Here is a 16,176-nt window from a genome sequence, read left to right as displayed (position 1 = left end):
ATATAAACGTGCCGTTTTCCGATGTGTGTCACCAGGAGAGCATCCAAAACAGGAGGTGACAATCATTCTCCTCCAGCGTGCCTATTGCTCTTCCGCTCTCGCATGTTATCATTGAGCGTGGCGGTAGATCTTCTACTACATTGACTATCACGATCGCATACTATCAAACTCACCAGAAGAATCGCTAGTGTAAGTGAGATGCACGAAATGGTAAGTATCCTTCATCTCTCTCTCTCAATCTCCCTGTCGACGGACACGAAATTCCATATAAACGTGCCGTTTTCCGATGTTTGTCACCAGGAGAGCATCCAAAACAGGAGGTAATAATCATTCTCCTCCAGCGGACGTATTGCTCTTTCGCTCTCGCATGTTATCATTGAGCGTGTTGGTAGATCTTCTACTACATTGACTATCACGATCGCATACTATCAAACTCTCCAGAAGGATCGCTAGTGTAAGTGAGATGCATGAAATGGTAAGTATCCTTCATCTCTCTCTCTCAATCTCCCTGTCGACGGACACGAAATTCCATATAAACGTGCCGTTTTCCGATGTGTGTCACCAGGAGAGCATCCAAAACAGGAGGTGACAATCATTCTCCTCCAGCGTGCCTATTGCTCTTTCGCTCTCGCATGTTATCATTGAGCGTGGTGGTAGATCTTCTACTACATTGACTATCACGATCGCATACTATCAAACTCACGAGAAGGATCGCTAGTGTAAGTGAGATGCATGAAATGGTAAGTATCCTTCATCTCTCTCTCTCAAACTCCCCGTTGACGGACACGAAATTCCATACAAACGTGCCGTTTTCCGATGTGTGTCACCAGGAGAGCATCCAAAACAGGAGGTAGCAATCATTCCCCTCCAGCGGACGTATTGCTCTTTCGCTCTCGCATGTTATCATTGAGCGTGGTGGTAGATCTTCTACTACATTGACTATCACGATCGCATACTATCAAACTCACGAGAAGGATCGCTAGTGTAAGTGAGATGCATGAAATGGTAAGTATCCTTCATCTCTCTCTCTCAAACTCCCCGTTGACGGACACGAAATTCCATATAAACGTGCCGTTTTCCGATGTTTGTCACCAGGAGAGCATCCAAAACAGGAGGTAATAATCATTCTCCTCCAGCGGACGTATTGCTCTTTCGCTCTCGCATGTTATCATTGAGCGTGTTGGTAGATCTTCTACTACATTGACTATCACGATCGCATACTATCAAACTCTCCAGAAGGATCGCTAGTGTAAGTGAGATGCATGAAATGGAAAGTATCCTTCATCTCTCTCTCTCAAACTCCCCGTTGACGGACACGAAATTCCATACAAACGTGCCGTTTTCCGATGTGTGTCACCAGGAGAGCATCCAAAACAGGAGGTAGCAATCATTCCCCTCCAGCGTGCCTATTGCTCTTTCGCTCTCGCATGTTATCATTAAGCGTGGTGGTAGATCTTCTACTACATTGACTACTACTACTACTATCAAACTCACCAGAAAGATCGCTAGTGTAAGTGAGATGCACGAAATGGAAAGTATCCTTCATCTCTCTCTCTCAAACTCCCCGTCGACGGACACGAAATTCCATACAAACGTGCCGTTTTCCGATGTGTGTCACCAGGAGAGCATCCAAAACAGGAGGTAGCAATCATTCTCCTCCAGCGGAGGTATTGCTCTTTCGCTCTCGCATGTTATCATTGAGCGTGGTGGTAGATCTTCTACTACATTGACTATCACGATCGCATACTATCAAACTCACCAGAAGGATCGCTAGTGTAAGTGAGATGCACGAAATGGAAAGTATCCTTCATCTCTCTCTCTCAAACTCCCCGTCGACGGACACGAAATTCCATACAAACGTGCCGTTTTCCGATGTGTGTCACCAGGAGAGCATCCAAAACAGGAGGTGACAATCATTCTCCTCCAGCGTGCCTATTGCTCTTTCGCTCTCGCATGTTATCATTGAGCGTGGTGGTAGATCTTCTACTACATTGACTATCACGATCGCATACTATCAAACTCACCAGAAGGATCGCTAGTGTAAGTGAGATGCACGAAATGGAAAGTATCCTTCATCTCTCTCTCTCAATCTCCCCGTCGACGGACACGAAATTCCATACAAACGTGCCGTTTTCCGAAGTCTGCCACCAGGAGAGCATCCAAAACAGGAGGTAGCAATCATTCCCCTCCAGCGTGCCTATTGCTCTTTCGCTCTCGCATGTTATCATTGAGCGTGTTGGTAGATCTTCTACTGCATTGACTATCACGATCGCATAATATCAAACTCTCCAGAAGGATCGCTAGTGTAAGTGAGATGCATGAAATGGTAAGTATCCTTCATCTCTCTCTCTCAATCTCCCCGTCGACGGACACGAAATTCCATATAAACCAGCCGTTTTCCGATGTGTGTCACCAGGAGAGCATCCAAAACAGGAGGTAGCAATCATTCTCCTCCAGCGGACATATTGCTCTTCCGCTCTCGCATGTTATCATTGAGCGTGTTGGTAGATCTTCTACTACATTGACTATCAAGATCGCATACTACCGAGCTCACCAGAAGGATCGCTAGTGTAAGTGAGATGCATGAAATGGAAAGTATCCTTCATCTCTCTCTCAAACTCCCCGTTGACGGATACGAAATTCCATACAAACGTGCCGTGTTCAGATGTGTGTCACCAGGAGAGCATCCAAAACAGGAGGTGACAATCATTCCCCTCCAGCGGACGTATTGCTCTTCCGCTCTCGCATGTTATCATTGAGCGTGTTGGTAGATCTTCTACTGCATTGACTATCAAGATCGCATACTACCGAGCTCACCAGAAGGATCGCTAGTGTAAGTGAGATGCATGAAATGGAAAGTATTCTTCATCTCTCTCTCTCTCAAACTCCCCGTCGACGGCTACGAAATTCCATACAAACGAGCCGTTTTCAGATGTGTGTCACCAGGAGAGCATCCAAAACAGGAGGTGACAATCATTCCCCTCCAGCGTGCCTATTGCTCTTTCGCGCTCGCATGTTATCATTGAGCGTGGTGGTAGATCTTCTACTGCATTGACTATCACGATCGCATACTATCAAACTCTCCAGAAGGATCGCTAGTGTAAGTGAGATGCACGAAATGGTAAGTATCCTTCATCTCTCTCTCTCAAACTCCCCGTCGACGGACAGAAAAATTCCATACAAACGTGCCGTTTTCCGATGTGTGTCACCAGGAGAGCATCCAAAACAGGAGGTAGCAATCATTCTCCTCCAGCGGACATATTGCTCTTCCGCTCTCGCATGTTATCATTGAGCGTGTTGGTAGATCTTCTACTACATTGACTATCACGATCGCATACTATCAAACTCACCAGAAGGATCGCTAGTGTAAGTGAGATGCACGAAATGGTAAGTATCCTTCATCTCTCTCTCTCAAACTCCCCGTCGACGGACAGAAAAATTCCATACAAACGTGCCGTTTTCCGATGTGTGTCACCAGGAGAGCATCCAAAACAGGAGGTAGCAATCATTCTCCTCCAGCGGACGTATTGCTCTTCCGCTCTCGCATGTTATCATTGAGCGTGGCGATAGATCTTCTACTACATTGACTATCACGATCGCATAATATCAAACTCACCAGAAGGATCGCTAGTGTAAGTGAGATGCATGAAATGGAAAGTATCCTTCATCTCTCTCTCTCAAACTCCCTGTCGACGGACACGAAATTCCATATAAACCAGCCGTTTTCCGATGTGTGTCACCAGGAGAGCATCCAAAACAGGAGGTAGCAATCATTCCCCTCCAGCGTGCCTATTGCTCTTTCGCTCTCGCATATCATTGAGCGTGATAACAGATTTTTTACTGCATTGACTATCACGATCGCATACTATCAAACTCACCAGAAGGATCGCTAGTGTAAGTGAGATGCATGAAATGGTAAGTATCCTTCATCTCTGTCTCTCAAATTCCCCGTTGACGGATACGAAATTCCATATAAACGTGCCGTTTTCCGATGTGTGTCACCAGGAGAGCATCCAAAACAGGAGGTGACAATCATTTCCCTCCAGCGTGCCTATTACTCTTTCGCTCTCGCATGTTATCATTAAGCGTGTTGGTAGATCTTCTACTACATTGACTATCACGATCGCATACTATCAAACTCACCAGAAGGATCGCTAGTGTAAGTGAGATGCATGAAATGGTAAGTATCCTTCATCTCTCTCTCTCAAATTCCCCGTTGACGGATACGAAATTCCATACAAACGTGCCGTTTTCCGATGTGTGTCACCAGGAGAGCATCCAAAACAGGAGGTGACAATCATTTCCCTCCAGCGTGCCTATTGCTCTTCCGCTCTCGCATGTTATCATTGAGCGTGGCGGTAGATCTTCTACTACATTGACTATCACGATCGCATACTATCAAACTCACCAGAAGAATCGCTAGTGTAAGTGAGATGCACGAAATGGTAAGTATCCTTCATCTCTCTCTCTCAATCTCCCTGTCGACGGACACGAAATTCCATATAAACGTGCCGTTTTCCGATGTGTGTCACCAGGAGAGCATCCAAAACAGGAGGTAGCAATCATTCCCCTCCAGCGGACGTATTGCTCTTTCGCTCTCGCATGTTATCATTAAGCGTGTTGGTAGATCTTCTACTACATTGACTATCACGATCGCATACTATCAAACTCACCAGAAGGATCGCTAGTGTAAGTGAGATGCATGAAATGGAAAGTATGCTTCATCTCTGTCTCTCAAACTCCCCGTTGACGGATACGAAATTCCATACAAACGTGCCGTTTTCCGATGTGTGTCACCAGGAGAGCATCCAAAACAGGAGGTGACAATCATTCCCCTGCAGCGTACGTATTGCTCTTTCGCTCTCGCATGTTATCATTGAGCGTGGTGGTAGATCTGCTACTACATTGACTATCACGATCGCATACTATCAAAGATATACTCATGTACGCGTATCTAAAAGACAAAAATCTGGAATCATTATCGTTAATATGAGATTATAACAAGACAACAAGTGAAAAAAGGATAACTATAACTGATAACTCCATGGAAGTTCTCTCGGTATTGAAGGTGATGAAATAGAGATTTAAATGAATGGACAGCGACGAACCAGCGGCGTTCATTTCTTTCCAACGACTAATAAATGTGACATCTTAAGAAGCTAACTGTTGGCAGCTCATGCTAAAGTTCTCAATATACGCACCTCCACGCAATAAGCTAACGAGAATCAGAGCTTACGATCTATACTAGCTTCTAATTTTATTAGAAATCGCATGTTCTTGTGTTGATAAGTATATCAGGAATATGATCTCACTATTACGTTAAACTAACATCTTTATCAACGACCAGTATGTCTCTACTCTATATAAATGCTACGTGTAATGTAGGTCGTTTATCTTCGATCACTCATCATCAATGCGCTTAATAGTACGCTTATCGGTCCAGTGTTGATATGCACTTCTGCACTGTTCCAACGCTGAAACTAAGCACGGTGCACAGAGACTGATGACGGGACCAGCTACATTGGATGCGGTAATTGGTAATGCAGGAAACTTCCGCATTGGTCACACTTCCCACTTCCGCTCTCTTTTTGCCGATGGAAATGTTGACGAATTATCTTACACATCTCTTAAGTACAGGATGAAAGCGGGCAGCTTTTGAGTAGGAAAACCGCTACCTCGTCCGCCTCCTTCATCTTCCACCACTCAATCGCATCTCGAGGAAAGCTCATTTGGGTAGCGGCGCTGTTTGATGTCTGACGGTGTCTGATGAAAATGTCGTATCGTGTGGATTTTGAAGCACATTTCGCGTAACGCTTGGATTGCGCGTGGAAAGTATACTCTAAGCTAAATGATATGTTGAGAAGAACTGCCGCCATACAGTGGACATAACAAAGTGAATTGAATGGTCGAACATTAAATTGATAAATTCGCTAAAACTGAAATACGACAGCACTACGGAGTTTTCGTGCCAAACAATACTACTACGTAAATCATAATTCGTTGCGAGCTTTGGCTAGCGAAAGGATACGTCTCGTTCCACCGACACCGGCCGCCGTCTATCCGAGCCCATGATCCTCGAAGAATCCTTGTGGCGTTTCGTCCTACAGAGGGAAGATATACGAATGGATTAATGCCATCGGCCAAACTCGACTCGTGACTTGTGTAAACACGGTTGCCATATTATTGTAATATTTCTATTGCGTTTTCCACCATTTTTTTTAAATAATATTTCAAGTATCTGTTTGTTTGTTTTGCTGTTTACACTTGCTCTAAACGAAAGCGCTCATTTCGTAGCGTGTCAAAATCAATTTAAATCGAATACGGAAAGAGAGCGGAAAGCAATGTGGTAGAATAAACATTCGAAAAAAGAGAGCACAAACGAATGGTGGTTAAAACGTTAGTTTGTTAAAATGGTAACAAAACAAAACTAGGCAAAAATGGAACGTGAAAGTAGTAAAACAGTCAACATGTGTACGTTGTTACTTTCAAATGCAGCTAATGAAAAAGAAGTACCAAAACACAATTCCCTGTCCTGTGCTAGAAGTGCTAAAGTACTAAATTGTACCAAATAAAAACAAGGCACCAAGAGAAATTGTACTAAAAACGAAGCAGAACAAGATAACAAGTAGTAAAACAAAATAAAGGTGAGTTTAAGGTGAATGTTAATTCGTAAAAAAGGCATATGAACCATTTAAAGTGCAATGGTTAAGTCGCTTCAATCTGTTTTCTATTAGCTTGTCGATATATTTCTAGTAGGACTGAGCAGATCAACACAAATGCATGTTAGTATGCGCAAATGTGTTTGCTGTTAGGCAATGGCGATCGAGTTCGGCAACAAATAATAATAAAAAAAAAACATCATTAAGAAATAACACAACATATAGTGGAAGGGTAAAATAAAACATTGAAACATGCACAATAGGGGACACACAGACACACACAACACAACATACAGAAAAAAAAAACAAACACATTACACAGGCTACGTACCTTGTCGGGGAGGGAAGGTGTGGTTGACTTTTGTATTGCGTTTTGCTTTGTACCGAGATAAGGTTGCGATTAGGGCAGAACTCGAAGGATGTTTCAGTGAGATAGAGAAGGAAAATTGGGGCGGAACATTCGCATAACAAAAAAACATAGGATGTGAGTGAGTCGACTTTTTTTCGACTTGACACAATACAAACTGTGTGTTACTGGTGAATAAAATCAAAAATTTGGCAAAACAAACCAAACGGGACCAATGAAGGATCGTCGACGAATCAGGTTACTGTGTGAATGTGTGTTTTTTTTTTTGGATTTCGAAATAACCGCCAGCACAATTGCCGTACGCCGAACTCGCATGACATACATTGAAGGGATGTATGACAACTATCGATGCATCCTAAGGGGGTTTGTCGTTTTTAAGGGTTCCAGTAATGTATAAACAAAGTAAGTTTAATAAGAATTCTTCGTGAAACCATGCGACAAATGGTGGAATCGCTTATAAATCAGCCGCATAAGCTTGGTGCATTTGACATTTCCGGATTGTGTGCTTGAATACATCTCCACTAACCATGCTAATGTTAGTGGAAGAATTGGAATTTGGTGCATTTAAAGTACGCTACAATTAGTTTTGTTACAAGTAATATATACGGTGAAGCATTTTCCAAAAAGATATTGTAAAGGAAGGGAGATATAATTAACTTCTTAAATGTGGGAATTTATAAAAAAAATAAGTACATACGTCAATCCACCTATATATATATATTAGATAGCTGATTGTCTTACTGCTCGCTGAGTTAAACAGCTTTTGCTTAATCTATTGTACAATCCACCACGTGTGGAGCTTTCTATAGAGAGCTGTCGGCCAAGGGTGAAATCTTAAATGTTTATTGTATCCAAGTGGTTTAAAAATAATCTTTGTAATCAAAACTTTTCATGCACTGCTTATACACCCGGTAAACATCACCAACAGAACGATGGTACCTTGGACACTCTACAACTTAGTGCTGTTGTTCGTTTTATTAAGCTATTATTACTGGCTTGTACAAGTACACAGACGCGGGTCGTTTGGACCAAAACTAAAAGCCTTAACAGTATAGTAGGATTTTAAAAGAAACAATGGTAGAAGAAGTGAAATTAGAATGGGGATGTATCGCTGGATCAAGGCATTTGCTCAGAGCAGTCCAATATCTCTTAAGGCACCGTCCGCCGCTTCATCCTGGACAAAAGGGAAAATACAATATACAAGGGAGGTGTTGTTGGTCTGAATTGTTGTTTCGTTTGATAGTTAGGATGGAAATTGGTAGCTTTTAGAAATGGAAAATATACTGTTTTACACACCAATGGAAAATTAATTATACCAATTACCAACTAACGGAAAGACTGCATGGGAAGAGTAGGACCAAGTGTAATGGTTGGTGATACGAATATGCGTATACCAAACTACAATGCGTTATATGCCCGTCCGGTGTTGCATTATATTTACATAGCGAAGAAGTGTGTAAGCGCTGTCCCGCATCGTCAGTGTGGTGTTATGCTTCTTTTGCTGATTCCGAAAGCCATGTGTCAAGTGGTTCGATGTGTGTTGGAAAGGCACCAGCATCCAATTTATGTGGCTGTGTGCCATTGCCGAGTTCGGGCCGGGTTCGACGAAGTACTGCTAAGGTGGTTTTTTTTATATCGGCATCGATACACGCTACGTTACATGCATATCTAACGATGGTTGAGGAGGTTAATTTAACTTTGATATACACACAGAAAGAAAATCAAATCCAAACCTTTTAGGCCGTCGCGTCTTGTCTTGTCTTGAGGTAGTTTTTTCGTTGAAAATAATTAAATATATAACTAGAAAACGTGCATTTCAAATCACATAAGTACAGTTACAGAATAAAATACATTTTAAGAAAGGAAAAATAAGGATTAGTTTGAGTCATGCAAATATCAACATAATTAATTAAATGCTTCCAGAGGCTAATGCGGCTTCGGAATAGAACAGCTATTTATACGCTATTTCATTACAATACAAAACTTCAAATTTCAGCAAGTTAAAATCGGAAAGAAGATAGAACACAGTAAGAGAAGGAAAATGTATGGAAAAACGACAACAACGACGAGAGTGAAAGGGAAAAGAGAAAAATCTTCAATTTGGCAAGAAAGTGTAGAACAGTTTTTCAAGTGAAGTGTGATGCGAAGAGAAACAGCGCAACGGGAACACAGGAAGAACAGAATGGAAGAGTAAACAAAATAAGATAGAAAGTTGTGTGTTGGGAGTGTATATTTTGGGTACTTTTCTTTTGGGACCATATCCTACGTTAAAGAATAAAGTTTGTTACATGTGTTATGTATGTCGTGGGAGTTTTTTTTTTTTTTACTTCTGTGATGAATATTTGAATTGTTTCGCATTTAGGTATGTTTTGTGCAACCAATTATGGGATGATGATTGCAGTTTCGTAGTTTCCTAACTAAATTAACGAAATTTAAGTTTATTTTTGTTATTTTGTCAACTTTACCACTTGCTTGTGGAGTAGTTAAAATGCTCTATTAATTAAAGTTTAGCGAATGAATCTGCTGGCTGCAACTTGTGTGCTTTTAACAGGATTTTCTTTTTTGATTTCGTTCAATTTCACTTATGCTATTGAACGGCAAAGTCATGTTTGAATATTTCACTAAAAACCATTGTCAACCTTTTCCGTATGATCGTTTTCGGGAGCGAACTTTATCACGAAAACTCGAAAAAGAAATCCTCTCACTTGCAGCGGTGTACAAGCACAAGTTGTTGAAGAATGTGTCTTAGTTTATGGTTTTGCGTGGTAGTGTCTTGTTCGGCAAATCGCGTTTGATACGATCGGGAAGACTTCAAACGACGGCAAAGGCGGGGTTTGAATTTAGTACAATAGGAAATAATCTTCATCGTCTAAAACCTGCAACGGAAGTTTTGGTGAGTTTAGTGGGTTGTGGAAATAATGTCGTAAGGGTGGCGACCAAACCAATCAACTTAAGGCATGGTTCAAAGTGAAGGATGATGTTGGTGTAATGACAGAACCAATATGTAATGATGCGCTGCATGCAAGCACCAGGGGACCTAATCCCAATATCTTTGTCGATTTTTCAAGAAAAGCAATCGCAGCATTCTTTGCATTGCGTTATATAGAATTGCGAGTCAATGTAATTAGAAATTAACTATACATAATAAAAACGGACCTAAGAACAAAGCGGAACAACCAGAACATGATAAAAAGACGATATAATAGTAGTGAAAGTGAAGAATAATTAAACAGTAATGAGAAGGAAAGTTTTAAATGTGTAACAAGACTAGAAAAGCACATTTGAGAAACAATCCTAACCATTGCATATTTACAGCACAGATGAGCGTGAAGATGCGTGCGCGCCTTTGTTTTATAGCCCGGTTCTGTCGTTTGACATACTGTATTGCCTGCTGTTGAAAGTGTCAAAATAAGGGAAGCACGGAGTAATCGCTTGCCAAACCATAAAGCCACACTATTGCTTTGTTTTCTGTACGAAACTATTTGCCTGCTTGAGTAGAACCAGTAACGGCGCCTAATGCACAATAGCGGAGTAGTAAACGGAACAAAGAAGCAGCTGGTTGTAGCTTTAATGTGTTTGAGATTATTGCTAGTGTTTCATTCATTCGCACATATTAGCACTCCAGTTCCTTTTGCTGCATCAATCAGGTTCGTTTGGTGTGCGGGAAGGAAACGGAAGAAGAAAAAAGAAACACGGAAATATGGATAAATACAAAACAACTTCGCAACCACATGTTGGACGCATCGAGAAAGAGAAAAATGCGTGAGTGATTGTAGAAGAATTTCCAAATATATACCAACAAACGAACAAAGCTGAAGCGTAAAGCACCAAACTGATGCATCACTAGCTGGAAAAGAATACGCTCATGAAATAGATACATAAACAGAAAGCAACTACGGAAGCATTCATTTAAAATAATGAACGATATGGGAAAGAAATATGTCTAGTTCGATACTACCTACAGCGGAGAATGGGGCCAATTTATCAGTTAAGAGTTTCGTTTAAATCCTACAAATTTAACGATGGCGATTACGATGATATCAACCATCAATGCCGATCAATTGCGTTGTGTTTCGTATTTTCAACCGGTCACATTATAGCCATGGTCGGGTGTGTTGGCAGTTTTCGTTCACAACAGATTCCAATTTGCATTTTTTTTAAATAAAAAAACAGTATAAAATTCGAAGAATAAAATCGTGAAAGAAAAAAGAGAAAAAGAGAGAAAAGTGAAAGAATTGAAGTGATAAAGAGATACGAGGGTAAAGAGTTATGGTCTTCTAACAGCGTATCATTATTGTGCTTGCATTTGGTTGATAGAAAGCGTCAAAAGCTGAAAAAACACTTTGCAAAGTGTTTGCAATAAGGCAGTCAGATAAGCACAACATTATCGAATAGATCTGTAAGTGAAGTCAGTTGTATGATTCAAACATAGATTGCGAGCGAGCTTATTGCAGAACAAAAGAGTTCATCCACGATCAAATATTTTTTTCCTCGTAGAAATAAATTTGAAATTAAATTTATATTTAGATAATATGTAAATAGAACTATCAAATGTAATAAATATTCACTTCATAATAAAACATTACACACAGAAAGAAGGAAAGAAAGGGAAAAAGAGGACGGACAAGATTTCTAGCAGAAACTAAAAAAACTACGAACAAAGAGACTAAGCTACCCACCCATGAAAGGTATTAGTAACGCATTCGCTTACATGCTGGTTTTCTGGCTTTTTTGTGGTCTTTTTTTAGATCAAAACGACATGAGGGGCAAGACACTACGACACTAACGCATACGAGATAAATGGACGGACTAAGACAGTAAGCAATGTAAGAGGATTTTCTTTTTTGCAGTTTTACAATTAACAGAGCACATTCCAGTACGATCTAATTCAGATGTTAAACATTATGGATGCTGTTATTGTAACTATACTTAACGCTAACGCTTAGTTTAATTTAAGTACTACACTTTTTCATGCTGCCTTTGATAAAAGGGGGAGGTTCAATCTGAATACGTTAAAAAAAACTTATTTTATAATTACTTGGCTGGTATAATGCTGAGTGATATATATTCAACCTTCAACATTAAACCAACCCTCTTATATAGTGTGTAAGTGGGTATTTGTGTATACCCTATGCATCACGGCTATCTAACGGACTCCGAACAAAATTAGGGAATATTAAGGTAAATAATAGCAACACAAATAAACAAGACATTAAAACAAACAAAACAAAATTGGGCAAATTTTTGGCTCAGGCAAGAAAGAAAATTTGGTAGTGAAACGTTTTCGAACGAAAACATAAGCTCAAACAGAACTAGTCGTACCAAATAGGCTATAAAGAAACATTAGAATCATACTAAACAATAACAAAACACAAGGACAATAACTAAAACTAAAAGCACGCTGATCAACAATAACTTTAACAAAACAATCCTTGCTCTACCTAACCGACACACGTAGGTAGGATGATAATTTAAAAAGAAAAATACAATGGCATGAGTCGGCAGGAATAGCAGATGCAATAAACGTAAAGCGTATTTAACGCAACGTCAGCAACGGCAGATTGTACGTTGCTGACCATGAGCTGATGAGCGATGGTACGAGCGAGCCAATATAGCGTGTTGTAGTTGGATGAAAATGTAAATGTTTTCTGTTTAAACAAAGTTAAGGCATCGGTTCGCGTTTTGTGTCTGTGGTTTTGCAGTAGCTTCTGTAAACATGTTGGTGGCAAGAGTCTCGATGACATCGATCAAGCGTTTCATCGCTTACTGTGAGCTTATATATCGTAAGAATCATCGGGTGTACTGACCTCTTGTAGCACATCTTGAGCTGCGATTGCCTTGAGGACGTTCTTTTTGGACGTTTCCTGTATTTCGCCTCCCACCAGCAGCTCGTCTAGTATGAAATAGGCCTTCTCGAAGTTGAAAATAATGTCCAGCTCACAGACCTGAAATGGTGGACCGATGATTACCGACAGCGTACATATAGTTTGCTCCAATCTGTGTCGGGTACTTACACTACCGAAGTATTTGTCCAACAGCTCCACGTATCTGTGTATTACTTCCAGCGTTAACAGCTCATTATCGTTCTGTTCGATAGCGCAACAAAAGTACAAGCTGGCGTATCTGTGGAGTGGAAATGATTTGCGGTTATATGAAGCTGTTGGTTCATCGTCGAGGCTCTCCAATGTTTTACCTTTTGTAAACGATCGTACAATCTTTCCACTCCAAGAAGGAACACATCTTCGGCTTACGCGAGAGGATTGTTGTGATCAGTTCGCGGGTGATCTTCTTCTTCACCTTATCCGAGTGTGCGACGTACCATTTCTGTAGCCTAAGTTTGCCTTGCCGGCTGAACAGGAGCATAAACTGCAACTACAAGCAGATACGAAAGGTTGGAGGCAATTAACATTTGATAACACTTTTGCCTACGATTTGCTTCACTGTTTGCACATTTCCACATATCAACTGATGACGTCATAGAACCGGACGGATCGAAGGGGCTTTTAGAGCGCCGCATACGAATGGGAGATGCAAAAATGTATACTACAACTATAAAATGTTCTTGGGAATTAGTTGCAGATCTTGAAATTAACTTACCATTTCTTTCTACACTAGAGAGATCACAATTTTCGATTAAAACATGTAACAATATGCACCCGAATTGGAACGAGAAAAATAATTTGTGCTGTTGTCAAACCACTGACAGCTCTAGGGAAAACTTCTCATCAGGAGTGGCGAACTGAGCAATTCACTATTTAAATGGAGCATGTTTTTCTTTTCAGGCTTTTTCTTCTATGCCAAAAGGATCAATCATAAATTTGTTGCAAACACTAGAATTTTGTCAAACTTTTTCAAGAGTTCCATCGTTTTCTTGCATGTTTACATCGAAAATAGAATTGATTAGAAAAGACACACTCATTCGGGTATTCAACACCGCTACACTAAACATCGAGTGCCGTTGACAGCGGAAAAAACACAACTCGAAGTTGTTGAAATGTGAAAAAAAGAAAAAGGAAAACAAATTGTGTTGTAGACGACAATGGAGCAAAAATGGATCGAAAAATGTGAAAATACGACACAAAACACATAATTTGCACCCCCGCAGCACGGCATATTACGCACAGCAGTAATCCTACACAGAGCTATGGATTCGCCCCGGAAGAGTGCGACCAGCACGGCCTCTGCGGCTCGTGATACTAGAGTGGCCCATATCGATTTCAAGAAGATTTGTCGCATCTGTGGAAAATCGGACGAAACGCTTACGTCGGTGCATTCGCGATACCAGAACGACCTGCGGGGTAAGATCGCAAAGTATCTCAGCGTTGATATCGAAGAAAATGGCACTTTGCCAACGAAGATTTGCTTCTGCTGCAAAGATATCATCACCAAGTGGCACGATCTGTATGAGAAGTGTCGTGTGATGGAGGAACGGTTCGATTCGATACTGAAGTCTTGCGAAGAGCAACTGCAAACGGAATTGCTTTCGAATGGTACGCGGGAAGAACCGAACGAAAAAAATGGCCACTCATCTTCTAGGGAAGACGTTGAACGTGGGGAACGATTGAGCAGTGGTGACAATGCAGCACCACAGGAATCTGTCACAACTGTTCCTGATCAAGAGTCTAAGAAAAGGTATAGACCGTGTATTTTCCTTACCAATAGTCGCATGAGTATTCTTGTTTTCCATTATTTTCAGTCAAAAATGTTCAACCAAAAGCAGGACGGTTACGTGCACGTTTTGCCGTACGGAAGGTTCCGCTAACGGTATCGTTCGATTTGATTCCCAAACGGCGCTAGTGGATCACATGAAGGATCAACATTGGGAGCAGATCTTCCACTGCGAGCAGTGCGACAACTATCTCGATCGAGCGATTCTAATCGAGCACATGACAATGCACGCACTAAGCTTACTGCAACCCGCATCCGTTACCGAAGGAACGGAACAAGAACCGGAAAGTATGGCTTCCGGTTCAGGCATGGGCGAAGATGAGCCCGAAGGTGAAATGGAGGAGGCTGAAGGTAGTCAACAAACGACGGAACTGAAATCTGGCGAAGGCAGTACCAACAAGGAAAATGATGAGAAAGATCTGGCGGCCGCAGCTCCGGAAACGGTGAAAACCGTCGAGGGACGCAAACTGTACTGTTACATCTGCGAGAAAACGCTTGGCAATCGGAGCGCCTACTCCTACCACGTGAACCAGGTACATTTGAACATTAAAAAGTTCGATTGCTCGTTCTGCGAGAAAAAGTTTGGCAATCGGCGTTTGCTGAACAATCACATCGCGAATCTACACTCGCGCGAACGTAACTTCGGCTGTACCGTGTGTGACAAGCGTTTCAAAACGAACGTCGCCCTGTACAACCATATGCGGGTGCATGACGATAAGCTACAGTTTAGCTGCCGGTTTTGTGACAAAAAGTTCCGATTCCGGAATCATCTCGTCAGTCATGAGCTAGTTCATCTGGATGAGCGCAACTACTCCTGCAGCCAGTGTGACAAGAAGTTCAACACGAACGAGTGTTTGCAGAAGCATAAGCTGACGCACGTCACGACGGAACCGTACCAATGTCCGCTGTGTGGATTCAGCACGAAGCAGAAACGTTATCTGGTGTTGCATGCGAAACGCATCCACATGGTACGGTAAAGTGGAACGGACGATACTCAGACCCAGCTCGTTTGTAATACTCTTTATTCCAATTGGTAAGTAATAAGCAAATTATTTAAGTTTAGGCCAAATTGACAGGCAAACAGACAAAACGAAGGCTCTACTAAGCACGGTGGCACGGGTGTATGAAACCTTGCACTGTGGTCAAAATAGACAGATAAGTAGGAACGAGTAGAGTTCAGATGATCGGAACTCATGATCCGATTGATCATCGAAAACGATAAACACATTCTCTAAGCTACCGGTGTACCTGAAAACAAAGAACGGAGGGAAAAATAACACACAACATTAGTACGTAGTATTTGAAATTGTCGTCATTTTAGTGCAACAGCGAAATTAAGACACGATTGATGATCGTGCGTGCACATAAATCATGCGTCATCAACAATAAGACAGCAACAACAAAAAATCTTAAACTAAACCAACACATGTCGTAGTCAAAAAAAAAAAAGCTAAACAAAATCTACTTCAACTCGAAACAAAT

General features: G+C 41.3%; 2 protein-coding genes across 2 annotated transcripts; one reads left to right on the top strand and one right to left on the bottom strand.

Moving 5' to 3' along the window:
• Positions 1-6,056: 6,056 nt before the first annotated feature.
• Positions 6,057-13,903, bottom strand: LOC128710016 (AP-1 complex subunit sigma-2). Its single transcript, XM_053805058.1, has 5 exons — positions 13,874-13,903; positions 13,220-13,398; positions 13,041-13,149; positions 12,834-12,971; positions 6,057-6,101 (listed from the first exon to the last, which is right to left on the bottom strand). The coding sequence occupies exons 1-5, from the start codon at positions 13,901-13,903 to the stop codon at positions 6,057-6,059; spliced, it is 501 nt and encodes a 166-aa protein (XP_053661033.1).
• A 267-nt stretch (positions 13,904-14,170) lies between these two features.
• LOC128708757 (zinc finger protein OZF-like) lies at positions 14,171-15,671 on the top strand. The gene is made up of 2 exons (XM_053803737.1): positions 14,171-14,658; positions 14,723-15,671. The coding sequence occupies exons 1-2, from the start codon at positions 14,171-14,173 to the stop codon at positions 15,669-15,671; spliced, it is 1,437 nt and encodes a 478-aa protein (XP_053659712.1).
• The last annotated feature ends 505 nt before the right edge of the window (positions 15,672-16,176 follow it).

This window comes from Anopheles marshallii, chromosome 2, assembly GCF_943734725.1.
Source record: "Anopheles marshallii chromosome 2, idAnoMarsDA_429_01, whole genome shotgun sequence".
Lineage (NCBI taxonomy): Eukaryota > Metazoa > Arthropoda > Insecta > Diptera > Culicidae > Anopheles > Anopheles marshallii.
This window is presented reverse-complemented; position numbering and strand designations above follow the sequence as displayed.

Coding starts and splice junctions, on each gene's coding strand:
- LOC128710016 (XM_053805058.1), bottom strand. CDS start 13,903: ATGCAAGAAAACGATGGAACTCTTGAAAAA. Junction 13,399..13,873: donor ACGATGGAACTCTTGAAAAA/GTTTGACAAAAT, acceptor ATCTGCTTGTAG/TTGCAGTTTATGCTCCTGTT. Junction 13,150..13,219: donor TGTACGATCGTTTACAAAAG/GTAAAACATTGG, acceptor TCCACTCCACAG/ATACGCCAGCTTGTACTTTT.
- LOC128708757 (XM_053803737.1), top strand. CDS start 14,171: ATGGATTCGCCCCGGAAGAGTGCGACCAGCACGGCCTCTGCGGCTCGT. Junction 14,659..14,722: donor GATCAAGAGTCTAAGAAAAG/GTATAGACCGTG, acceptor CATTATTTTCAG/TCAAAAATGTTCAACCAAAA.